At 45.8% G+C, this 27,343-nt stretch overlaps 1 protein-coding gene across 7 annotated transcripts in view; it reads left to right on the top strand.

Moving 5' to 3' along the window:
• Window positions 1-27,343, top strand: part of MARK2 (microtubule affinity regulating kinase 2) — a 227,280-nt gene that overhangs the window by 177,632 nt on the left and 22,305 nt on the right. For 3 of the 7 annotated variants that reach the window (XM_075326656.1, XM_075326658.1, XM_075326655.1), the window contains exons 12-17: window positions 2,262-2,394; window positions 2,493-2,671; window positions 5,042-5,139; window positions 12,423-12,569; window positions 15,128-15,382; window positions 16,532-16,558. In XM_075326656.1, the coding sequence (XP_075182771.1) occupies window positions 2,262-2,394; window positions 2,493-2,671; window positions 5,042-5,139; window positions 12,423-12,569; window positions 15,128-15,382; window positions 16,532-16,558 (839 nt within the window). The remainder of the gene's footprint in view (window positions 1-2,261; window positions 2,395-2,492; window positions 2,672-5,041; window positions 5,140-12,422; window positions 12,570-15,127; window positions 15,383-16,531; window positions 16,559-27,343) is intronic. The other 4 variants (XM_075326659.1, XM_075326657.1, XM_075326660.1 and 1 more) reach the window with 3 other exon arrangements.

Below are 27,343 nucleotides of genomic sequence, written 5' to 3'. Positions count from 1 at the left end.
TACCATGCTCTGGTGCTCGGTACTCGTAATGATGAGCGGGGACTACCATGCTCTGGTGCTCGGTACTCGTAATGACGAGCGAGCAGTACCATGCTCAGTACTCGTAATGATGAGCGAGCACTACCATGCTCTGGTGCTCGGTACTCATAATGGTGAGCGAGCACTACCATGCTCTGTACTCGTAATGATGAGTGAGCACTACCATGCTCAGTACTCGTAATGATGAGTGAGCACTAGCATGCTCGGTACTCGTAATGATGAGTGAGCATTACCATGCTCAGTACTCATAATGATGAGTGAGCACTAGCATGCTTGGTACTCGTAATGATGAGTGAGCACTACCATACTCGGGTGCTCTGTACTCCTAACTAGTGATGAGCGAGCCCTACCATGCTCGGGTGCTTGGTACTCGTAACTAGTGATGAGCGGGCACTACCATGGTCGGGTGCTCGGTACTCCTAACTAGTGATGAGCGAGCCCTACCATGCTCGGGTGCTTGGTACTCGTAACTAGTGATGAGCGGGCACTACCATGCTCGGGTGCTCAGTACTGGTAACTAGTGATGAGCGGGCACTACCATACTCGGGTGCTCTGTACTCCTAACTAGTGATGAGCGAGCCCTACCATGCTCGGGTGCTTGGTACTCGTAACTAGTGATGAGTGGGCACTACCATGGTCGGGTGCTCGGTACTCGTAACTAGTGATGAGCAGGCACTACCATGCTCGGGTGCTCAGTACTCGTAACTAGTGATGAGCAGGCACTACCATGGTCGGGTGCTCGGTACTCGTAACTAGTGATGAGTGAGCACTACCATGCTCAGGTGCTCAGTACTCGGAACTAGTGATGAGTGGGCACTACCATGCTCGGGTGCTCGGTACTCGTAACTAGTGATGAGCGAGCACTACCATGGTCGGGTGCTCGGTACTCGTAACTAGTGATGAGCGGGCACTACCATGCTCAGGTGCCCGTAATGAGAGCAGTTGGAAGCTCGGATGGGCACGACTTGAGTATACAGTATAATGGAAGGCAATGGGGGACTCGAGCATTTTTCCCCAGAAGATTTCTTGGAAAAATGCTCAAGTTCTTCAGTGACTTTTATTATACTAGAGTACTCAAGGCGCGCCTGTCCGAGCGTCCGACAGCTCTCGTTACGAGTACTGAGCACCCGAGCATACTAGTGCCTGCTCATCATTATGAGCACCTGAGCATGGTAGTGCCCGCTCATCATTACAAGCACCTGAGCATGGTAGTGCCCGCTGCTCATTACGAGCACCTGAGCATGGTAGTGCCCGCTGCTCATTACGAGCACCTGAGCATGGTAGTGCCCGTTCATCATTACGAGCACCCGAGCATACTAGTGCCTGCTCATCATTATGAGCACCTGAGCATGGTAGTGCCCGTTCATCATTACAAGCACCTGAGCATGGTAGTGCCCGTTCATCATTACGAGCACCTGAGCATGGTAGTGCCCGTTCATCATTACGAGCACCTGAGCATGGTAGTGCCCGTTCATCATTACGAGCACCTGAGCATGGTAGTGCCCGTTCATCATTACGAGCACCTGAGCATGGTAGTGCCCGTTCATCATTACGAGCACCTGAGCATGGTAGTGCCCGCTCATCATTACAAGCACCTGAGCATGGTAGTGCCCGTTCATCATTACGAGCACCCGAGCATACTAGTGCCTGCTCATCATTATGAGCACCTGAGCATGGTAGTGCCCGTTCATCATTACAAGCACCTGAGCATGGTAGTGCCCGTTCATCATTACGAGCACCTGAGCATGGTAGTGCCCGCTGCTCATTACGAGCACCTGAGCATGGTAGTGCCTATTCATCACTGTTATTCAGTTTGCTATTCATTAGACTAATATCTGATCTGTGGGGATGCGACAACCCACACCCTCGCCGATCAGCTGTTATCGGCAGATGTTAGAGGACAGCAGCTCCATCATTTTTATAGTGGCCGCGACCAGGTACTGCAGAAATAAATAGGGGTGGATCTGCAGTACCTGTCCGCTATAGTTTATAGACAGAGCTGCTGTTTTCCAACAGCATCAGGGAATCCCCCCACCTGTCAAATATTGATGACCATCAATAAAAAAAAGAAAAAAAAGCCTGTAAATGATGACCGTAATTTAATGTTTAAATTAACAGCGATCTCTAAGGGATTGACTTGTAAATACAGTTGCGGGAGAACCTTGTGCTTTGGAATAGTTTATCCAGTTGTGACTTTACCCTTATGTAATCTTTCTGCTCAGTTGGACAATGACAATATGACGCTAAAGCCTAGACCGCCTCCAGACATCACAAACAGCACGGCTCCGTCACCAGCTCATAAGGTTCACCGCAGCGTGTCTGCTAATACCAAGCAAAGGCGGCTCAGTGACCAGGGTGAGTGCGGACTCATGAAGAAGAGAGCTGCTACATTTCATGCAATCTGGAATTTCGGTATCTTGTTTTTTTCATTTTATTTTTTATTTTTTTTCAAGTTGGTCCAACCATCCCTACATCAAACTCCTACTCCAAAAAGACGCAAAGCAACAATGCAGAAAACAAGCGGCCCGACGAGGAGCGAGAAAGTGGGCGCAAATCTAGCAGCACAGTCCGAGTACCTCCGAGTCCTTTATCCGGATTGGAGAGGAAGAGAACGACTCCAACGCCATCTACAGTAAGAAGCGCTGTGTTTTTCTGAAAGCGGTCCAAAAATATCGTTCTACTTTCCAGATGCTTAGAACGGTTAGGCTGCGTGCACACAGTCAGGATTTGCAGCAGAAAATTCCGCTGCAAATCCTGATATTTTGGCTCGAGAACAGCGGTAGCGGTCTCAAATACATGTTTTTGTTGCATATTTTTCCCCACTCGTTAGTATGGGTGAAAAACGCTGCAAGAATGGACATGCTGTGGATCTGAATCTGCTGAAAGTTTGCAAGGAAAAAATAAGCAACATGTGCATGAGATTGCAGAAATGTCATTGCCTTTGCTGATATTGTACAATATTGTGTATTTAGCACACCAAATCCATGCAGAAAAACACAATGTGTGCACATAGCCTTACTTTACATGCATGGTACATAGGAAAGGCTATATGATCATTAGGGTGGTCTTTTGGTGCCAAACTATGCTCTTTCATAGTTACATTTCTTTATGGACATGATACATTAAAGGGGTTGTCCAGGTTTGGGGTTTAAGGGTATGTGCGCACGTGTGCGTATTACATGCAGTTACGCTGCGTTCTGCACCGCAGCGTAACTGCATGCGTCCTGCGTCCCCTGCACAATCTATGGAGATTGTGCAGGGGCCGTGCGCACGTGGCATGTTAGAACGCAGCGATTCGGCTGCTTGCTGAATCGCTGCGTTCTAAGAAGTGACATGTCACTTCTTTCGTGCGTTCTGCATGCTGTCTATAGGGAGAGGCAGCATGCAGAGCGCACGAATCTGCCGGCACCATGCGCTTCAGAACGCAGCTTTTCAGCTGCGCTCTGAAGCGCACATTTTTGGTGCGGTGCAGAGCGCACATGTGCGCACATAGCCTTAGTCTGCAGTCATTGTATGTGACTGCAGACTTGTGTTTCCTCACAGTGTGCACTGTCAGAATTCTCCAGTACCAGGAGCGGGCAGTTGCGCAGTTTGCATATTTCCAGCCACATTCAGACTAGACTTGTTCCGCCTGACTTAATTCACTTGTATTGAGTGAGGCAGCGCACATGTAGACAACACAAGAAGGCATGTATGCAAATAACATACTTGCAGTCACGTGCCCACTTGCTCCCAATGCCGGTACCAGAGATTCCTGACAGTGCAGTCACATGGATCCTTACAGCACACAGTCTGTGCACTGTCAGGATTCTCCAGTACCAGCATTGGGAGCAAGTGGGCACGTCACTGTTAGTAAGCTATTTGCATGCATGCCTTCTTGTGTTGTCTAGATGTGTGCGGCCTCACTCAATACAACTGAGTTGAGCCAGGCGGAAAAAGTCTAGTCTGAACGTGGACGGAATATGCAAACTGCATGACTGCCCGCTCCTGGAGAATTCAGACAGTGCACACTGTGAGGATTCACAAGTCTGCAGTCACACACAGTGACTGCAGACTTGAACCCCAAACGTGGATAACCCAATTAATCATGTCCGTAAAGAAATGTAGATATGAAAGACCATGGTTTGGCATTAAAAGACCACGCTAATGATCTAGCCTTTTCTACGTGGCATGCATGTCAAATAAGGTTATGATCCAGGCAGAACAAGTCTAGTCTGAATGTGGCCGAATTATGCAAACTACATGACTGCCCGCTCCTGGTACTGGAGAATTCGGACAGCGCACACTGTGAGGATTCACAAGTCTGCAGTCTCATACAGTGACTGCAGACTTGAACCCCAAGCCTGTACAACCCTAGATATAGTGCCTGTATCAACATGTTTTAGTACGTGCGTTGCTTTTATAACTCGCTTGTACCAGGGCCTAAGAAACCGCACACATAGAGTTGACATTTAGATGATTATTGCTGCGTTCAGCTGGTATTTACTTTGTTCTTTTAGCCTGTAAAATCTTTCTTAGGCTATGTTCACACAGGGCATCTTTTAGTGCGTATTTGAGGTCACAAAGATGCCCCTAAATGCATGCATTCCTTCCCCCAGAAAAGTCTATGAGATTTCTATTTTGCTGTCTACACACTGCATCTTTTTTCTGGCTGTATCTTGGCTGCGTTTTTGAAAATACACCCAAGATGCAGCATGTGAATTATTTTTGCCTTTTTTACCGCGTTTTTGAGCCCTTCCAGTCAATAGGCTTGACTTAAAAAACGCATTGGGCAAAATGCGGTAAAAACGCATTCGTTTTTGATACATTTTTGACACAAGTGCGCTTTTTGGGGCCAAAAACACTATCTTTGTGGTTAAGAAAAGATGCACTGTGTGAACATAGCCTAATTGTGTGGTCCTTATCTTCAACAAGCCATTTTGACTGTTTAAACGCTAGTCTTGTGCATTTTTACCAGGGTGTTACAAAAAAAAGTTGACTCTTCTAACTTCTACCTATATAGAACAGTGTACTATCCACTGGTACCAATCGCAGCCGCAATTCTCCCATGCTAGAGAGAGCTAACCTGGGGCCTGGATCGGTTCAGAATGGCAAGGATAGGTAAGATGCATTCGTATGTATTGTCAACAATTGGCCAAGTCTACCTCCGATTCCTTTCTCCCAGCCAGTCCGACATTGGGCAAGGTCCTATTATAATTGAGAATTGAATTGGAAGGACAATATTTTTCTTCTAAATATAGATATTTAACTGTTTCTTTTGCTTTTCTAAGTCATTTAATTTATATGAAAGGGGTTTAGAATTAGATGGCAATTTGTGGACACAAATTAAGAAAACGCCACAATTTTCAAAAAGGCGTTTTCTTCACCTTTAAAATGTAGTTTTTAATACGGTATAGTAATGACTATAATATGCTCTTGTAACTTGGTGCATTAGCAACATTGAGTTTCCAGAAATCAGATTATGCATCCTTGCTCTATATAAATGATACATCCATATTAGTGATGAGCGAGCACTACCATGTAAGAGAGCGCGTAACGAGCAGTCAGACACTCAAACAGGCTCGACTGAAGTCAACGGGGAACTAGAGTAAATACTAAAGTTCACCAACAGACGAAGTGGAGGAAAGCTTGACACGCCCATTGGAATAGGTCACCACACATCCAAGGAGTGCAACGATATGAAGTCCGCCAGGTGGACTAGAACTTGAAAAAAAAAATATCGGCACATCCAACGTAAAATAATTTCTTTCTTTATTTTCACATAATGTTAAAAAAGTCCATCCACATTCAGAAGACCCTGACGCGTTTCCGACGCAAAAGAGCGTCCTTAATCATAGGCCTATGATTAAGGACGCTCTGTTGCGTCGGAAACGCATCAGGGTCTTCTGAATATGGACTTTATTAAACATTATGTGAAAATAAAGAAAGAAATTATTTTACGTTGGATGTGCCGATATTTTCTTTTTCGCTCCTAATTGGGAGACCCAGACAGTGGGTGTATAGCTACTGCCTCTGGAGGCCGCACAAAGAACTACACTTAAAAGTGTAAGGCCCCTCCCCTTCTGGCTATACACCCTCCCGTAGGAGTACGGATTCCTCAGTTTTAGCTTTGTGCGAAGGAGGTCAGACACGCACGCATAGCTCCATTGTTTTTAGTCAGCAGCAGCTGCTGACTATGTCGGATGGAAGAAAAGAGGGCCCATACAGGGCCCCCAGCATGCTCCCTTCTCACCCCACTGTATGTCGGAGGTGTTTGTAAGGTTGAGGTACCCATTGCGGGTACGGCGGCAGGAGCCCACATGCTGATTCCTTCCCCATCCCTTTTTACAGGGCTCTGGGTGAAGTGGGATTTACTGGTCTCCAGGCACTGAGACCGTGCTCCATCTACAGCCCCTGGAGAAGATGCTGGATGGAGCGGAGTACATCAGGGACATGGCCCTGCTTCCTCAAGGTACTCTGTGTCCCCGTGCATTTGGCGCTCACACCGCAGCATGCTGGGTGTTGTAGTGCGCCGGGGACATCAGCGCTGCGGCGCTTGTGCCATGGCCTCATTCAGCTTCGCTGAAGCAGGCACACTTTTGGGAAACGGTCGCGCCGGCCGCTGGGACTGCGGCGCGGCTGGCACTTGTGGTGCGCCGGGGACTTCAGCGCGGGCCGCGCTTTTACGGCGGCCGCGCTGATAACTCGAGTCCCCGGCTTTTGCGGCCTGCTTCCGTTCGTTCCCGCCCCCAGACCTGCCAGTCAGGAGAGGGGCGGGACGCTGGTCAGTGCATCAGCGCTGAGGGCTGGAGTCGTTTTTACATACTCCAGCCCTCACAATAGGCACAGAGGGGACACTGTTTCCCGCACTTTTGTTTAGGAACTCCCACGGACCGCCCCTCTCCACAGACGCCGGCAGCCATTCCTGCTGACACGCTGAGCTGCAGAGGGGAGCCGGGGAGACCCAGACAAGGAATTCTGCGCCTCTTACCCGCTATTCAGCGGGCGGTAAGCAGCCCTCAGGGCTCACCCCCTCTTGTGCCAGTAGTATTCTTAGTATTTTGTTCCTACAAATACTTTGTACTGCATAGCGCTGGTCGCCCTTTGGCTATAGACTCTCTCACATTGCAGAGAGCCAACAGCATGTCGTCCATAAAACGCAAGGGTGCCAAGGCACAGACATTATATGCTTCCTGCACCGCATGTGGGACTTTTCTACCGGCAGGCTCCACTGACCCCCATTGTGTGCAGTGCTCGGCCCCTGCGGCGCTTGCACAGTCGGGACCTCTGCTGGACGTGACCCAGGGTGTACCACCTGTGAATGCTGTCCAGGTGACAGGAACTGAGTTTGCAGCTTTTGCTGACAGAATGTCTCTCACTATGTCACAAATTCTTGACACATTGCGAGCTAGGCCTGTACTTCAGGCCACGGACACTGTGCAATCATTGCCCCCTGGTCCCCCTCAGCTGAATTACCTCCAAGCTCCGGGACGGGCACATACACCTCAGGGTGAAGACTCTGACTCGGACGATGGCCCCGGGCAGCCTAAGCGGGCTCGCTATGAGGGGCCTTCACATTCATCTCAATGGTCAGGATCCCAGCGAGATGAATCTATGGGTGATGAGGCGGACGTAACTGATCAGGATTCTGATCCTGGGACCGCTCTCAATCTAGATACACCAGATGGTGACGCCATAGTTAATGATCTTATAGCGTCCATCAATAAGATGTTAAATATTTCCCCACCAGCTCCTCTTGTAGAGGAGTCAGCTTCGCAGCACGAGAGAATCCATTTCAGATATCCTAAGCGTACATTAAGCACTTTTCTGGACCACGCTGACTTTAGAGACGCAATCCAGAAACCCCACGCTTATCCGGAAAGGCGTTTTTCTAAACGGCTTAAAGATACACGCTATCCCTTTCCCCCTGAGGTGGTCAAGGGTTGGACCCAGTGTCCAAAAGTGGATCCTCCAATTTCCAGGCTTGCAGCTAGATCCTTGGTTGCAGTTGAAGATGGAGCGGCACTTAAAGATGCCACTGACAGGCAGATGGAGCTCTGGCTGAAATCCATCTATGAAGCGATTGGAGCGTCGTTAGCGCCATCTTTTGCTGCCGTATGGGCACTCCAAGCTATCTCAGCCGGGCTTGTGCAAGTCGACTCAGTCACACGTGCATTTGCCCCGCAGGTAGCACCATTGACCTCGCAAATGGCGGCATTCGCGTCGTACGCGATTAATGCTGTTCTTGACGCTACAAGCCGCACGGCAGTGGCGTCAGCCAACTCCGTTGTTTTGCGTAGGGCCCTGTGGTTGAGACATTGGAAAGCAGATTCTCATTCCAAGAAGTGCTTAACCAATTTGCCTTTTTCTCGTGACCGATTGTTTGGAGAGCGTTTGGATGAAATCATCAAACACTCCAAGGGTAAGGACTCATCCTTACCGCAACACAGACAAAACAAACCCCAACAGAGGAAGGGTCAGTCTGGTTATCGGTCCTTTCGAGGACCGGGCAGGTCCCAATTCGCCTCGTCAAAAAAGACTCAAAAAGACCAGAGACGCTCAGATTCTTGGAGGTCTCAGTCACGCCCAAAAAGGACAGCCGGAGGAACCGTTGCCAAGACGGCGTCCTCCTGACTTGCAGTCTCCGATTCCCACACCCGCGGTCGGTGGGAGGCTTTCCCACTTTGGCGACATTTGGCTGTCACGCGTCAAAGACCGTTGGGTGAGGGATATTCTGTCTCACGGGTACAGGATAGAGTTCAGTTCTCGTCCGCCAACTCGTTTCTTCAGAACTTCTCCACCACCAGACCGAGCCGATGCTCTGTTGCAGGCGGTGGCCGCTCTAAAGGCGGAAGGAGTGGTGACCTCCGTCCCTCTTTAGGAACAAGGTCACGGTTTTTACTCCAATCTGTTTGTGGTCCCAAAAAAGGACGGATCGTATCGACCCGTCCTGGATCTAAAGTTGCTCAACAGACACGTAAAAGTCAGGAGGTTCCGGATGGAATCCCTACGCTCCGTCATAGCCTCAATGTCTCAAGGAGATTTTCTAGCATCAATAGATATCAAAGATGCGTATCTCCACGTGCCGATTGCGCCAGAGCATCAGCGTTTCCTACGCTTCGTCATACACGACGAACACCTGCAGTTCGTAGCGTTACCTTTCGGTCTGGCAACAGCCCCCCGGGTCTTCACCAAAGTCATGGCAGCAGTAGTAGCTGTTCTGCACTCGCAGGGTCACTCGGTCATCCCGTATCTAGACGACCTGCTTATAAAGGCACCCTCTCAAGAGGCATGCCAACACAGTCTGAAGGTGGCACTAGACACTCTCCAGAGTTTCGGGTGGATTATCAACTTTCCAAAGTCTCATCTAACCCCGACCCAATCTCTGACTTATCTTGGCATGGAGTTTCATACTCTCTCAGCGATAGTGAAGCTTCCACTGGACAAGCAGTGTTCGCTACGGACAGGAGTGCAATCTCTCCTTCAGAGCCAGTCGCACTCACTGAGGCGCCTCATGCATTTCCTAGGAAAGATGGTAGCAGCAATGGAGGCGGTCCCGTTCGCGCAGTTTCATCTGCGCCCTCTACAATGGGACATTCTACGCCAATGGGATGGGAAATCGACGTCCCTCGACAGGACTGTCTCCCTCTCTCAGACTGCCAAGGACTCTCTGCGTTGGTGGCTTCTCCCCACCTCATTGTCACAGGGAAAGTCGTTCCTTCCCCCGTCCTGGGCAGTGGTCACGACGGATGCGAGCCTATCAGGGTGGGGAGCGGTGTTTCTCCACCACAGGGCTCAGGGGACGTGGACTCAGGAAGAGTCCACCCTGCAGATCAATGTTCTGGAAATCAGAGCAATCTATCTTGCTCTGCGAGCCTTCCAACAATGGCTGGAAGGCAAGCAGATTCGGATTCAGTCGGACAATTCCACGGCGGTGGCGTACATCAACCACCAAGGGGGAACACGCAGTCGCCAAGCTTTTCAGGAAGTCCGGCGGATTTTGACGTGGGTGGAAAGCAGAGCGTCCACCATATCCGCAGTTCACATCCCAGGCGTGGAAAACTGGGAAGCAGACTTTCTCAGTCGCCAGGGCATGGACGCAGGAGAATGGTCCCTTCACCCGGACGTGTTTCAGCAGATCTGTTGCCGCTGGGGGACGCCGGACGTCGATCTGATGGCGTCACGGCACAACAACAAGGTCCCAGTTTTCATGGCACGGTCTCACGATCACCGAGCGCTGGCGGCAGACGCCTTGGTTCAGGATTGGTCGCAATTCCGACTCCCCTATGTGTTCCCACCTCTAGCATTGTTACCCAGAGTTCTCCGGAAAATCAGGTCCGACTGCCATCGAGCCATTCTCGTCGCTCCAGACTGGCCAAGAAGGTCGTGGTACCCGGATCTGTGGCATCTCACGGTAGGCCAACCGTGGGCACTACCAGACCGTCCAGATTTGCTGTCTCAAGGGCCGTTTTTCCATCTGAATTCTGCGGCCCTGAACCTGACTGTGTGGCCATTGAGTCCTGGATCCTAGCGGCCTCAGGTTTATCTCATGAAGTTGTTGCCACAATGAGACAGGCTAGAAAACCATCCTCAGCTAAGATCTATCACAGGACGTGGAAGATATTCTTAGCTTGGTGCTTGGCTCAAGGGTTTTCTCCCTGGCCATTTGCATTGCCAATTTTTCTTTCCTTCCTGCAGTCTGGGTTGGAAAAAGGTTTGTCGCTTAGCTCTCTTAAGGGTCAAGTCTCCGCGCTATCCGTATTCTTTCAGAAGCGCTTGGCACGGCTTTCTAAAGTACGCACGTTTCTCCAAGGAGTTTGTCATATCGTTCCTCCTTACAGACGGCCATTGGAACCCTGGGATCTGAACAAGGTTCTCATTGCTCTCCAGAAGCCGCCTTTCGAGCCTTTGAAAGAGGTTTCCCTTTCTCGGCTTTCACAAAAAGTAGTTTTTCTTGTGGCGGTCACGTCTCTTCGAAGAGTGTCCGAGCTAGCGGCGTTATCTTGCAAATCTCCCTTCCTGGTGTTTCACCAAGACAAGGTAGTACTGCGTCCAATTCCAGAGTTTTCTCCCAAGGTGGTTTCTTCCTTTCATCTCAATCAGGATATCACTTTGCCATCTTTGTGTCCGCATCCAGTTCACCAATTTGAAAAGGGTTTACATCTGTTGGACCTGGTGAGAGCACTCAGGATTTACATTTCTCGCACGGCGTCTCTACGCCGTTCTGATGCGCTCTTTGTCCTAGTCGCTGGTCAGCATAAGGGATCGCAAGCTTCCAAATCCACCCTGGCGCGGTGGATCAAGGAACCAATTCTTCACACATACCGTTCTGCTGGGCTTCCGATTCCATCTGGACTGAAGGCCCATTCTACCAGAGCCGTGGGTGCGTCCTGGGCATTGCGGCATCAGGCTACGGCTCAGCAAGTGTGCCAGGCGGCTACCTGGTCGAGTCTGCACACGTTTACCAAACACTATCAAGTGCATACCTACGCTTCGGCAGATGCCAGCCTAGGTAGACAGGTCCTTCAGGCGGCGGTGGCCCACCTGTAGGAAAGGGCTGTCTGACAGCCCGTTCATGTGGTATCTTTTTACCCACCCAGGGACTGCTTTTGGACGTCCCACTGTCTGGGTCTCCCAATTAGGAGCGAAAAAGAAGAAGGGAATTTTGTTTACTTACCGTAAATTCCTTTTCTTCTAGCTCCAATTGGGAGACCCAGCACCCGCCCTATTTGTTCTTAGGGTTTCGTTTTTCGGGTGCACATGTTGTTCATGTTGTTTCTTAAGTTCTCCGATCTTGTTATCGGATTGAATTTGTTTTTGAAACTGTTATTGGCTTTCCTCCTTCTTGCTTTGGTACTAAAACTGAGGAATCCGTACTCCTACGGGAGGGTGTATAGCCAGAAGGGGAGGGGCCTTACACTTTTAAGTGTAGTTCTTTGTGCGGCCTCCAGAGGCAGTAGCTATACACCCACTGTCTGGGTCTCCCAATTGGAGCTAGAAGAAAAGGAATTTACGGTAAGTAAACAAAATTCCCTTCTTTTTCCTTTTATTCAAGCTAAAGTTCACCATTGACTTCCCTTATACTCCGTACACAAGTCAAGCCGGTCCGAGCTTCCTACTGCTCGTTACGAGTACTGAGCCCCCCCGAGCATGGTAGTGCCCGCTCATCACTAATCCATATTCGTCTTCCATACGTTACCTGTATGTCTCTTGTGTATTGTGACCATTTACCATTACCAGAAGAGCATAAGTCATAATTTGTACCTTCAATCTCATGTTCTTCATACATTTGACAAAGAAAAAGCAGAAACGTCTCCTGTCTTGCCTTCCTTGCTTGTTCCTTTGTGTAAGTCTGTGCATCCATATCCTGTTTTGTATGTTCATTTACACCCTACTCCATCCAGCTTCTCCATACCTGGTTCCCGTGCCTCCACCGCCTCTGCCCCAGCCACTTCAGCTCGGATTCGTACGCATCAGAAATCCATGTCCACCTCTGTGCACCCCTCAAAAGCCACACCGTCTTTGGAGGGCAGTGATACACATAGACAAAGGCAAGTGCAATAATGGGCATGGGGTCTAGTGGGGAAACTTGTAGTCTTGTAGGGGCTACGTAACTTATTTACACCAGTAAGTATGGCACATGACCACTGATTGGCTGCAACAGTAACATGCTTGTTTTGGGATGACCATCCCCTGAAGACCCAGGCTCGTTCCGGATGGATTAGAAGAGGTGATTATTGGGGTTTTTTTGTCGTTTTGTTGGGTTTTTTTCCTAGATTTTTTTGATGTTCCTTTTGTCTCTGCACGGTCTGACCCTGATTGCACAGTATTGAGTCAGTAATATGTAGGAACAGGAACTCGCCCCCCTGACAAACTTATCAGTAAAATCCATTTTTTCATTTATTTACACATCTCGATGAGGCATAACAGAGGAAAAGCAGAAGACTAAGCGCAGTTTTTTGTTTTTTTTCTTGATTGGTTAAGTGAGTTTTTAACTAAAACAATTACTTTTAATTCCAAACTTCAAATATTTTTTTTTTATTTTTTATTTTTTTTTTATTATTTGCAATATATTATACAGAAAATTAAACGGTGCAACTAAAAATTAAATTCATCCTGCAAAAAATAAAAAAAGAAAAGCCATTTCCTATATTTATGCCGAAATAAAAAAGTTATGGTTCTTGGAGAGCAGTAAGGAAAATGACAAAAGCGGGGAAAAAAATAAATAAAATTGCGTCCTCGAAAGGATAAACATTTCAGACCCAGTGAAGAACACGACGTGTCTTCGTTGTCGCTTTGTCTTTCTTGTGCATCTATGTTTGACAGCTTTTTTTTTTTTTTTACGTTTTTAGTTTATTTTTTTTATACTGTGTTTATAATGTAATCCGGATTCATAGAGCAGTTTTGTCCGTAACGGACCATCATTTATTGGTGACAGTGGAGGGGAAGCGGGTGATAGATCAATGGATATTGTGCAGTGTTTCATTTTTCTATGTGGTTGTTCAAAGAATACAATTAGTGGGTAGTAGCGTAATTAGAATTCTATGAGTCTCGGTGCAAAATTTGGAATGACATCTGTACCGGTCCCAGTCTTCTGTACTAGCACCCTTTTAGTAATGATGTTTCACCGTCACATTCTGGCCTCCATCTTATAATAATGTCCCCTATTTTGTAATCCCCCATCCTCTTCAATATATATATTTTTAAAAATAATAAACAATTCTTCTCACCTCTCCATGCGCCCAAGTTGTGCCGTGTTCTCCTCCATCCTTCTTGGCCTGTGGTACATAGTAGTGATGTCAACCGCTGCCCGTGAATGGCTCACTGATGTCAGTCGGCGGCGTATATAGCGATGGTGGTGCAGGGATCCAGTGTTTCTCTGCACTGCCATACATTTCAAAGGACACACATTCAGCTAAAGCCGCTGCTGGCGTGGGCAGGCCCTTTGGCTGAACCTGTAAGGCTATGTGTCCACGGTAGAATGTTGCTGCGGATTTTTCTGCATGAAAATCTGCGACTTTCGCGGCAAATCCGCACCTTTTCTTTGCCGCGGATTTTGATGCGTTTTTTGTTTTTTTTTCTTTTCCCAATTCTATAGCCAAAATCCGGATCAAAATCCGCAACAATAATTGACATGCTGCAGATTTTTCCGGATCAAAATCCGCGGCAAATGCGCCGCGGAAGAATCCGCAGCATGGACACAGCATTTCCAAAATGCCATTGAAATGGCTTGGAAGTGCCGCTGCTGCAGATTTTCGGAAAATCCGCGGCTTTTCCGCGAGAAATCCGTGGCAAAATCCGCGCATTTTCCGCAGCGTGGGCACATAGCCTTAATGGGCATCTTGGCAGCTGGACACCCCGAGATCAGCTTTTTTGTCATGTGACACTTTTTCTAAATAGCTAATAATTCCTTTATGTTTAAGGGACAGTTAAAGTTTTACATTTGTCCTTTTTTGTTTAGCTTTTTTTTTATATTTTTTAGTCTTTCAGAGAATTTGTTCTGGTTTGCTTTTTTTCTTTTTGCTTGGGTCATTTGTTTTTTTTATTTTTTATTTTAGTGTTTCAGAGAATTTGTTTTTAATTTTTTTTTTCTTTTTTTGTCTAGGTCATTGTTTTTTTATCTTTGTATGAAACACTAAAATAAAATTAAAACAAAGCTAAAAAAAAAATGACCCAGACAAAAAAAAATTAGAACCAATTGTCTGAAACACTGAAATAAAGTAAAAACAATTTGTTCTATTTTTTTTTTTTTTCTTTTCCCTCGGTCATTTGTATTTTTTTTATCTTTGTTTTTAGTTTATTTTAGTATTTCAGAGAATTTGTTCTAATTTTTTTTTCTTTCTTTGCCTGGATCATTTTTTTTAATCATTTGTTTTTATTTTATCTTAGTGTTTCAGATAATTTGTTGTTTTTTGTTTTTTTTATCTTTTGGTATTTTATTTTAGTTTTTCAGTGAATTTTTTTTCATTTTTTTTCTTGTTTGTTTTTTCCTTTCCTGGGTCTTTTTTTTTTTTTTTTATCTTTCTGTTTTTATTTTACTTTAGTGTTTCAGTGTTTCAGAGAGTTTGTTCTAATTTTTCTTTCTTCTTTCCTTCCTTACCACAAACAGCGCAGCCCCTCAGCGACTCCCTGTGGCTTCTCCATCTGCTCACAACATTAGTAGCGCAGCCCCAGAGAAGACGAACTTCCCACGCGGAGTATCCAGTAGGAGCACTTTCCATGCTGGACAGCTTCGCCAAGTTCGGGACCCGCAGAATTCGCAATTTGGGGGCGTTACACCGGCTTCTCCTTCTGGTAACAGCCAGGGTCGCCGGGGAGCAACTGGAAGCATCTTTAGCAAGTTCACATCCAAGTTTGTCCGCAGGTGAGACAGTGAATGGGACTGGGCTTTGCTCTGATTGACGAGCATATATTATGTAGAATATTCTCCTGCCCACGAGCTTAAATGTATTTGGTGTATATTTATTTTATTAGATATGTTATTTTTCAAGATGATGAGTAAAGTTTGTAGGCTAGCTCATTGAAGGGGGATCTACACTATCGGTGATATCTTCACTTGTGGTTTGGTCTGCCTTATATAATTGCTGCACTCATACATCCGTACCTGCATGGGGAACATCCACCGGCAGCGGCCCACTTCAGGTACGGCTGTCGCATACATCCATACCTGCATGGGGAGCATCCACCACCGCTGGCATCCCACTTCAGGTACGGCTGTCGCATACATCCATACCTGCATGGGGAACATCCGCCGGCGTCCCACTTCAGGTACGGCTGTCGCATTCATCCATACCTGCATGGGGAACATCCATCACCGCCGGAGTCCCACTTCAGGTACGGCTGTCGCATACATCCATACCTGCATGTGGAACATCCACCACCGCCGGCGTCCCACTTCAGGTATGGCTGTCGCATACATCCATACCTGCATGGGAAATATCCACCACCGCCGGCGTCCCACTTCAGGTACGGCTGTTACATACATCCATACCTGCATGGGAAACATCCACCACCGCCGGCGTCCCACTTCAGATATGGCTGTTGCACACATCCATACCTGCATGGGGAATATCCACCACCGCCGGCGTCCCACTTCAGGTACGGCTGTTACATACATCCATACCTGCATGGGGAACATCCACCACCGCCGGCGGCTCACTTCAGGTACGGCTGTGGCATACATCCATACCTGCATGGTGAACATCCACCACCGCCGGCGTCCCACTTCAGGTACGGCTGTGGCATACATCCATACCTGCATGGTGAACATCCACCACCGCCGGCGTCCCACTTCAGGTACGCCTGTATGTAAAGGAGACCAGATAGCCATAATGTAGAATCTCCTATAAAGTTGATGATTTTGTACTACAGTCCAGCAGTGAAGGGGTTAGTATTTAGTGATATCATGTATAGACGTAAATTTATAATTTTCCTTTCCCCTCACTTATCTGTTGTTTTTTTGTTTTTGTTTTTTTCCCCCCTCCCCCTGTTTTCCTCCCATCCCGCTATCTAGAAATCTGTCTTTCAGATTTCCAAGAAGGTAGGCATGGATTCCCCAACTTTTATATTGTTCTCCCTATCTCCACTGCTGGCTCTTCTCTGTTGTCCTCGTCTCCTGAGCACTCTTTACGTGTCGTTTCCTGTGCGGCTAGGACAAGCGAGCGCGTGTCTGTGTGCGTGATTGTCACCGGATGCGGAGAGCTGAGGCAGATTCCGGATTGCAAGGTTGTCCATCCAACGATCCGAGTTGCCTCATGTCTCTGTGTCTGTCCTGGGTACAGCCATTCTTCTCCGGGGTTGTCTCTGCGTCTTGCTATCTTCTTCTTCTTCTTCATTCCATCCACATTTTAGACACATTCTGCATAAATGAACTTTGCACACTGCAGTAGAAATCATTTTTACCCTTTTGTTTTAGTTGTTGTTCTGCTAACACCACAGAACTTTTTAATTTAATCTGACCATACAGCACATAAAAATTTATTTTAAAAAATAAAGTATAAAGATTTGCTACAGCAGCTCTGTAATCCAGGCATTCTGCAATATACAGTGAGGAAAATAAGTATTTGATACACTGCCAATTTTGCAAGATTTTCCACCTTTAAAAATGGAGAAGTCTATAATTTTTATCATGGGTATACTTCAACTGTGACAGAATCCCCCCCCACAAAAAAAATCCAGACAATCACATTGTATGATTTTTAGAAAATTATTTTTCATTTTATTGCATGAAATAAGTATTTGATCACCTACCAATCAGCAGGAATTCTGGCTCTCACAGACCTTTTATTTTAAAAGCTCCTACTCTGCGCTTATTACCTGTATTAATTGCAACTGTTTGAACGTATCTGTATAAAAGGCACCTGTCCACACGCTCAATCCATCACACTCCAACATCTCCACCATGGCCAAGTCCAAAGAGCTGTTTAAGGACACCAGGGACAAAATTTTAGACTAGCACAAGCTGGAATGGGCTTAAGGACAATAGGAAAGCAGCTTGGTGAGAAGGCAACAATTGTTTGCGCAGTAATTAGGAAATGGAAGAAACACAAGATGACTGTCAATCCTACTCCGCCTGGAGCTCCATGCAAGATCTCGCCTCGTGAGGTAAAGATGATTCTGATAAAGGTCCGGAATCAAACCAAAAACTACACAGGAGGACCTGGTCAATGACCTGAAGAGAGCCGGGACCACAGTCTCAAAGATTACAGTTAGAAATACACTACGCAGTCATGGATTAAAATCCTGCAGAGCACGCAAGGTTCCTCTGCTCACGCCAGCACATGTCCAGGCCAGTTTGAAGTTCACCGATGACCCGGAGGAGTCATAGGAGAAGGTCATATGGTCAGATGTGACCAAGATAGAACTTTTTAGTAGCAATTTTACTTGCCGTGTTAAGAGGAAGGAGGAGGAGTGCAAGCTCAAGAACACCGTCCCAACCCTGAAGCAAGGGGAAGGAAACATCAGACTTTGGGGATGTTTGTCTGCAAAGGGGCCAAAGGACTGCCCCGTATTAAAGGGAGGATGGATGGGGGTCATGTATTGCGAGATTTTAGCCAAAAACCTTCTTCCCTCAGTAAAAACATTGAAGATGAGTCGTGACTGGGTCTTCCAGCATGACAATGACCTGAAACACACAGCCAGGGCAACTAAGGAGTGACTCCATAAGAAGCATTTCAAGGTCCTGAAGAGTCCCAGACAGTCTTCAGACCTGAACCCAATAGAAAATCTTTGGAAGGAGCTGAAACTCAATGTTGCCCAGCAACTGCCCTGAAACCTGAAAGATCTGGAGAAGATTTGTGTGGAGGAGTGACCCGAAAGATCTGGAAAAGATCTGTATAGAGAAGTGACCCGAAAGATCTGGAGAAGATCTGTATGGAGGAGTGACCTGAAAGATCTGGAGAAGATCTGTATGGAGAAGTGACCTGAAAGATCTGGAGAAGATCTGTGTGGAGAAGTGACCTGAAAGATCTGGAGAAGATCTGTGTGGAGAAGTGACCTGAAAGATCTGGAGAAGATCTGTATGGAGAAGTGACCTGAAAGATCTGGAGAAGATCTGTGTGGAGAAGTGACCTGAAAGATCTGGAGAAGATCTGTATGGAGGAGTGACCTAAAAGATCTGGAGAAGATCTGTATGGAGGAGTGACCTGAAAGATCTGGAGAAGATCTGTATAAAGGAGTGACCTGAAAGATCTGGAGAAGATCTGTATGGAGAAGTGACCTGAAAGATCTGGAGAAGATCTGTATGGAGGAGTGACCTGAAAGATCTGGAGAAGATCTGTATGGAGAAGTGACCTGAAAGATCTGGAGAAGATCTGTATGGAGAAGTGACCTGAAAGATCTGGAGAAGATCTGTATGGAGGAGTGACCTGAAAGATCTGGAGAAGATCTGTATGGAGAAGTGACCTGAAAGATCTGGAGAAGATCTGTATAAAGGAGTGGGCCAAAATCCCTGCTTCAGTGTCTGCAAACTTGGTCAAGAACTACCAGAAACATCTAACCTCTGTAATTGCAAACAAAGGTTTCTGTACCAATTACTAAGTTTTGTTTTTCTATTGTGTCCAATACTTATTTTATGCAATAAAATGCAAATGAATTATTTAATAATCCTACAATGTGATTTTCTGGATTTTTGGGGAGGATTCTGTCATAATTGAGATGAACCTATGATAAAAATTGCAGACCTCTTCATTCTTTGTAGGTGGGAAAACTTGCAAAATCATCAGTGTATCAAATACTTATTTACCTCACTGTGTACCTATAACAAGGCGGATATATTCCAAATTTGTCGATTCTGCAGTGTCCAAAGTGTTTTCTTTTCAGTTGGTGTTTGACACCTTGCGGCTTTCGATATGCCATTTAGTGGGTCTTTCCTCGCCTCCCTACACTTTTCCATACACATTCTCCCAGGTATCTGTGCTTTCTACCCCAGCCATCATATTACCTACCATCCGGACAATTGCGAGATCAGTCTGCGCGTGAATATAGGAGTCATCTGCTCATTCACGGTCGGCTTTCTGCATCGGAGAGGCTGAGAGGGACCTTTGCTGGCTCTAAAATAGTGTCATCAGTCTGGTGGGAATTAATCATTGCATTTCTTGTGTTATCTGAGTAGAAGAGATATATATTATTGTAAAAAAAAAAAATTGTGAAGGTCAATTATTCGTGTAATATAAGGTATAGGAAGCAAGATGTAAAGTCACAATGATATTTCTAGTCTGTTATTTGGAAAGCCTGATAATTTTATTGTTTATCTAGAAAAAAAAAACAACTTTGCTTTTGTGATATAAGTTTATTTCTTGTATTTTAAGACTTTTGTTCCTAAATTTTACTGTTAGAGTAATGTAACGGAATGGAAAGATATATTACTTGACTAGTAAGTCTGTTTCTTTTGGCTAGTAGATGAGTATATAAAAAAAACACAACCCAAAAACCTGTCCTTAAAAAGGGCTTAACTCCACGTCATTTGCCGATATCGGTACTGAATTTTTCCAACCAGACTATGTGGTAAGGGTACGGCCCGATTTATTACTGTGGCGAAATCCATATGATTGCCTATTACCAAGTATTCTCCACTCACAGGTAATGTTGAATTTGCTAAGGATTTTAGCGGAATGTTTCGTCCAATAGGTTAAGTTTGATTCTCATAGACGTACATACCTGAAAGTCTTAATATTTCGTAGTACCCCTCATTTAGGTCCTGACTGATATTAGTTAATAGAGATGGTTTTGTGCTTTCAGATGCGTATTGGAGGTCTCAACTTTTTGTCTGCATGTTTTTCTCAAAAACCTCTTGCTTGTAACTATTGCCCTGTCTGTCTGTATCTTATGTGCTTATCTACAAACATGCTTAAATTCATGCCCCTTCACTGCTGGTGATGGTAGTTTTGGGAGAATTCAACATGTTAAAGGGAATCCTTCAGCAGGATTTTGCTATGTAATCTGAAATGTGGCTGAGACGCGAATTACTGCGATGTCACTTACTGGTCTGCGTGATACAATCACAGTTTCCTCTGTGGAAAATCTAGCAGTGCCTAGAATGCTGACCCCTATTTAACTCCGCCCACACCACTGATTGGGAGCTCTGTGTACATTGGAATTTAGCTGCCAATCAGTGGTGAGGGCTGGGTTACACAGGACTACATGGCACAAGACAACTAGTCCTTGTAGTAAAACGTTGATTTTATTGAAACAGTAACAAACAGATTAGTAAGAGACACTTCACTGGATTCTGGCTTTCAGCCCCTACATCTTGCTGCTTTCAGATTCTATAGCAAAAACATGCTGATAGATTCCTTTTAAGGTCAGGTTAGCATACACGTTCATGACTCTGCAAGAGGGTGGGTGGGGGGTATCATCTGAATCTCCAAAAATGGATTTAGATGGAATTTCCGACTTAGTTAAAATTAAAAAAAAAAAGTCCAAAGTCTGCAATTTAGACTTGAACGTAGATGCTAGATGCAGTGTGAACCTACCCTTATATGTACAGGATCCTTTGTAAGTAGTCTTGTATGTGTGCTGCTCGTGTATCCGTGATATGTTCTTGTCCTACACTGTGCAGTCTATTTTGGATCCCATGCACTGAGCCACACAAGGGATCAATTTGGAGCCATAATATGATCAGACTCAACTTGATCTTCTGTACTCCTCTCATTTTATTTTAAGTCTCTTTTTGGATATTTTTTTATATAGATTCATACATAATTGATATAAACTGGTCCAAACAAATGAAGGGATCACTCAAATCACACATCTAATCTCGGTGAACAAAACCTTCACGTTAAAAATATTCACTGCTATAAATTGCATGAATCTTTGAGAACAAAATGACAGATCCAGTCGATCCAAACTAATAACATCAACAAAAGTGGGCTGCTATCCAAATCACCATCAACTAAAAGAGGGCTGGGATCCAAATCACCATCAACTAAAAGAGGGCTGGGATCCAAATCACCATCGACCAAAAGTGGGCTGGGATCCAAATCACCATCGACCAAAAGTGTGCTAGGATCCAAATCACCATCAACTAAAAGTGGGCTGGGATCCAAATCACCATCGACCAAAAGTGGGCTGGGATCCAAATCACCATCGACCAAAAGTGGGCTGGGATCCAAATCACCAGTGACCAAAAGTGGGCTGGGATCCAAATCACCATCGACCAAAAGTGGGCTGGGATCCAAATCACCATCGACCAAAAGTGGGCTGGGATCCAAATCACCATCGACCAAAAGTGGGCTGGGATCCAAATCGACCCGAAATTTAAAGCAAAAATATTAAAATTACAGGCAGATCCAATTTATGTGAATTTCATCAGGGTAACTAATGTGAATGTGCCTGCATGCTCTCCTTTTAAGACAGAAGATGGTGTCCTTGTGGCTCGGGATCAGGACATCCGTCATCTCCCGGACAGTCTGTGACACTACTTAGCATTATCGAATGAACTGATGCATAAGGCCCTGTGCGCACTTACCGGATTTTGCCGCGGATTTTCCGCGGATTTGCTGCATGTTTCGCTGCAGAAAATGTTCATAACATCTCTGCAGTGAATCACCAGCAAATCCTATGGAGAAAAAAAATCCTGTGCGCACTGGGCGGAATTTGACAGCTGCATGTTTTGCTGCGGGAATCCCGCAGCAAAAACAAGTGCATGTCACTTCCTTTCCGCACATCGCTGCGGGATTTCACTCCATTGACTCAATGTTAATCATGAAATCCCGCAGGGAATAACGCAGGCAGCAAATTCTGTGTGGTTCACTGCGTTTTCCTGCGTTATTCCCTGCGGTATTTCGCGGTTTACCTCCGGTAATGTGCATCTCCTGCCTGCGGTTTTGCAGGGAAGTGATGTCATTACAGGAAGAGGAAGCCGTGCAGAGTAAACACACACACATCACAGACACATAGACACAGACACATAGAACACACATAAAAAGAAAACGGAAATATAGAAAACAAAGAACGTGGGCTCCGCTGCATATTTACCTTCCAGCCGAGGTAAGCACACAGCGGCGGGCCGGTATTCTCAGGCTGGGGAGGGAGAGGGGCAGAGATAATGTCCCCCGCCTCACTCCCCCTCCGGCAGCCGAGAATATCAGCCGCCGCTGCCCCGGCCCTGTCGCATGCATTATGCGACAATACCGGCGTGTCCTCGGCTCTTCTTGCCACCGTGTAGCAGTGGTGGCAAGGTAATACAAGGGGTTAATGGTGATGGGGGACCACCGCCATTAACTCCAGGCTTGATCATGGCAGCGTCTATGTGACAGCTGACATGATCAACCCGTAAGTAAAGTGAATAAAACACAGACACCGAAAAATCCTTTATTTTAAATAAAACCAACAAGCCTCGTTCACCATTTTATTAACCCCTCCCAAACAAAGCTCCGGCGTAGTCCACAGCTCCGGCTCCGGCGTCCTGCACTGCTGACATCCAGCCGCGACTGTCACAGACACAGGCTGAATGCAGCAGACAGCAGAGGTAATTACCGGTCATTTCCCACGGCCGGTAATGTGAACTCACTGCCGACCGTGGGAAATGCAGCGATCTGTCATCTATCTCTCTATCTATCCCTCTGTCTGTCTATCTATCTATCCCTCTATCTATTCTTCTGTCTATCCACTATCAGAATTAAATGTATTTTTTTTTTCTTTTTCTTCAATGTGCTTTATTGCATTGAATGCAATAAAGCACATCCCAACCCGCACGCGGCAAAACCGCGGCAATACCGCGAACAATGCCGCGGTAAAACCGCAGCAAACCGCGGCAAACCGCATGCGGTTTTCGGGTGCGGTTTCCCGCGGTTTTTTACCGCGGGTGCGGTAATCTTTGAGAGCATGCGGAATTTACGCAAGGAAATTTCATTTCCCAGTGCGCACAGAGCCTTAATATCCAGAGTTTTATAATTGGATTCAGGTTTGGGGAATGTGAGGTCCCATTATTGACATCAATTCCTACACCATCCTGTTGACCTTCACGCCCTGGCCGAGGCGGAGCATTGTCCTGAACCAGGAGGAAACCAGTGGACACAGCACCAATGTAAAGTCTGAGAACGGCTCAGAATATCACATCCTACAGTTGGAGTAGTGTTGGCAATCACATGGAGATTTGTGTGACCCTGCAAAAATGTTTCATCCGACCATCATTAATGATGTTGCAGGCAGCATAACCTTCACCAAGACTTGTCCAGATTTTCATCTGTCATATGAGCTCAGTGTGAACCTGCTCTAAACTGTGAGAAAACGGGGCACTAACGGCAGACCTTCCAATTTTGGTGTTCTTTGGCAAATACCATTCGGGCTGTATCAGGCTTGTATATAAGAACAGGTCTCACTGCAAGATTTTGGGTACTCTTGCCACCTTCAAGGAGACGTATAATAATAATCATAATCATGCACACCAGTAGCCCACAGGAGGTGATTTTGTAGAGAGTGGTCCTCATGTTTCTCCTTGCCCCGGGGGTGCAGATACTGGTCCGGCTACTTGTTTTGATGCTCTTTCCAGTTATTCTCGTGTAACAGCTCATGTCCTGGCATCTGTTCCATGCTCTTGAGACTGTACTGGGAGATATAGCAAACTTTTTTTTCAATGACACGTATGGATGTGCCATCTTGGAGGATTTGGACTTTCTGTGCAACCTGAAGGTTCTGCTTCATGCTACTATCAGTGACATGGACACTAGCACAAAATAGAGAAAACCTAGGACAGATAAGGAGGGAGAAAGGCCTCCTTCAAACGACAGTGTTTCACACATGTGTTCTTCAAGGATAGAACTTGTACCCATTATACTCTATGGTACTGTTCACATATCCATTTTTTTTTTTTGTTTACCGGATGTCCACAAAAAAAATATGTAATTAAAATGTAGTCGCCTGAGAGGACTAATAAACCTGCAGCAATGTAACCTCCTGAGAGGACTAGTAAACCTGCAGCAATGTAACCTCCTGAGAGGACTAGTAAACCTGCAGCAAGGTAACCTCCTGAGAGGACTAGTAAACCTGCGGTAATGTACACTGTGTGCAGAAATATTAGGCAAGTTGTATTTTAGAGGGGTCTTTTTATTATTGATCAACAACTATGTTCTCAGTCAACCCAAAAGACTCATAAATATCAAAGCTTAATATTTTTGGAAGTTGGAGTGTTGTTTTTTTTTTAGATTTGGCTATCTTAGGAGGATATCTGTTTGTGCAGGTAACTATTACTGTGCAGAATTATTAGGCAACTTAATAAAAACCAAATATGTTCCCATCTCACTTGTTTATTTTCACCAGGTAAACCAATATAACTGCACAAAATTTAGAAATGAACATTTCTGACATGCAAAAACAAAACTCCAAAAAATTAGTGACCAATATAGCCCCCTTTCTTTCTGATGACACTCAGCAGCCGACCATCCATAGATTCTGTCAGTTGCTTGATCTGTTTACGATCAACATTGCGTGCAGCAGCCACCACAGCCTCCAGACACTGCTCCGAGAGGTGTACTGTTTTCCCTCCCTGTAGATCTCACATTTTATGAGGGATCACAGGTTCTCTATGGGGTTCAGATCAGGTGGACAAGGGGGCCATGTCATTATTTTTTCCTCTTTTAGACCTTTACTGGCCAGCCACGTTGTGGAGTAGTTGGATGCATGTGATGGAGCATTGTCCTGCATGAAAATCATGTTTTTCTTGAACGATACCGACTTCTTCCTGTACCACTGCTTGAAGAAGTTGTCTTCCAGAAACTGGCAGTAGGTCTGGGAGTTGAGCTTCACTTCATCCTCAACCCGAAAAGGTCCTACAAGTTCCTCTTTGATGACACCAGCCCATACCAGTGCCCACCTCCACCTTGCTGGCGTCTGAGTCGGAGTGGAGCTCTCTGCCCTTTACTGATCCAGCCTCTGGCCCATCCATCTGGCCCATCAAGAGTCACTCTCATTTGATCAATCTTAAGATATTTCTTGGCTCAGTCTTGACGTTTTATCTTATGTTTCTTGTCCAGAGGTGGTGGTTTTTCAGCCTTCCTTACCTTGGCCATGTCCCTGAGTATGGCACACCTTGTGCTTTTTAATACTCCAGTAACGTTGCAGCTCTGAAATATGGCCAAACTGGTGGCAAATGGCATCTTGGCAGCTTCACACTTGATTTTCCTCATTTCATGGGCAGTTATTTTGCGCCTTTTTTGCCCAGCACGCTTTCTTGCGACCCTGTTGGGTATTTGCCATGAAACACTTGATTGTTCGGTGATCACGCTTCAAACGTTTGGCAATTTCAAGACTGCTGCATCCCTCTGCAAGACATCTCACAATTTTGGACTTTTCAGAGCCCGTCAAATCTCTCTTCTGACCCATTTTGCCAAAAGAAAGGAAATTGCCTAATAATTAAGCACCCCTTATATAGGGTGTTGATGTCATTACACCGCACCCCCCTCATTACAGAAATGCACATCACCTGATTTACTTAATTGGTAGTTGGCTCTCACTATACAGCTTGGAGTAGGAGAACATGTGTAAAAAGTATCATGATCAAAATAGTCATTTGCCTAATAATTCTGCACACGGTGTAGCCTCCTGAGAGGACTAGTAAACCTGCAGTAATGTAGTCGAATAGTTGACAAATTTCCTCCATGACACAACTCCTAGACCTCCTTTACTAGGTAATCTTGTACCCAGCAGCCCCCCAGGATCTGTTCCATTTATATCCCTCCTAATCTAGGCACGCAGGCTGTGCTGCTGCAGATTTCCCGTCTTTACTCCTCGGAGCCGGTGCATAATAAGCAGTCAGATGCAGCGTCACCACCCACCAGCTTCCTCCTCACCTTCTGCATACATAGGGCGGCTTTATGAATCATAATTTTACTTGTCGTGAGCAACACACGGTTGCTGTTGGGCTTAATTCTTCCTGTAATATGTTCATGTTCTGTGGTGTATTAGTCTCTTGCTGCATGTTAGTAATTTCACAGTCTCTTCCTATCTAAAAGCTAACAAGTATATTAAAATTTAATAATCGGTGTGTTCTCTTAGTCATTGTTTTGGGGTTTTGTAGACTTTTGATCTACAATAGTTATACAGTTAGGTCCAGAAATCTTTGGACAGTGACACAATTTTCGCGAGTTGGGCTCTGCATGCCACCACATTGGATTTGAAATGAAACCTCTACAACAGAATTCAAGTGCAGATTGTAACGTTTAATTTGAAGGTTTGAACAAAAATATCTGATAGAAATTGTAGGAATTGTACACATTTCTTTACAAACACTCCACATTTTAGGAGGTCAAAAGTAATTGGACAAATAAACCAAACCCAAACAAAATATTTTTATTTTCAATATTTTGTTGTGAATCCTTTGGAGGCAATCACTGCCTTAAGTCTGGAACCCATGGACATCACCAAACGCTGGGTTTCCTCCTTCTTAATGCTTTGCCAGGCCTTTACAGCCGCAGCCTTCAGGTCTTGCTTGTTTGTGGGTCTTTCCGTCTTAAGTCTGGATTTGAGCAAGTGAAATGCATGCTCAATTGGGTTAAGATCTGGTGATTGACTTGGCCATTGCAGAATGTTCCACTTTTTTGCACTCATGAACTCCTGGGTAGCTTTGGCTGTATGCTTGGGGTCATTGTCCATCTGTACTATGAAGCGCCGTCCGATCAACTTTGCGGCATTTGGCTGAATCTGGGCTGAAAGTATATCCCGGTACACTTCAGAATTCATCCGGCTACTCTTGTCTGCTGTTATGTCATCAATAAACACAAGTGACCCAGTGCCATTGAAAGCCATGCATGCCCATGCCATCACGTTGCCTCCACCATGTTTTACAGAGGATGTGGTGTGCCTTGGATCATGTGCCGTTCCCTTTCTT

Source organism: Anomaloglossus baeobatrachus, chromosome 10, assembly GCF_048569485.1.
Source record: "Anomaloglossus baeobatrachus isolate aAnoBae1 chromosome 10, aAnoBae1.hap1, whole genome shotgun sequence".
In the NCBI taxonomy this organism is placed as follows: domain Eukaryota; kingdom Metazoa; phylum Chordata; class Amphibia; order Anura; family Aromobatidae; genus Anomaloglossus; species Anomaloglossus baeobatrachus.
The sequence above is the reverse complement of the archived record's forward strand: the minus strand, read 5'-3'. Positions and strand labels throughout refer to the sequence as shown.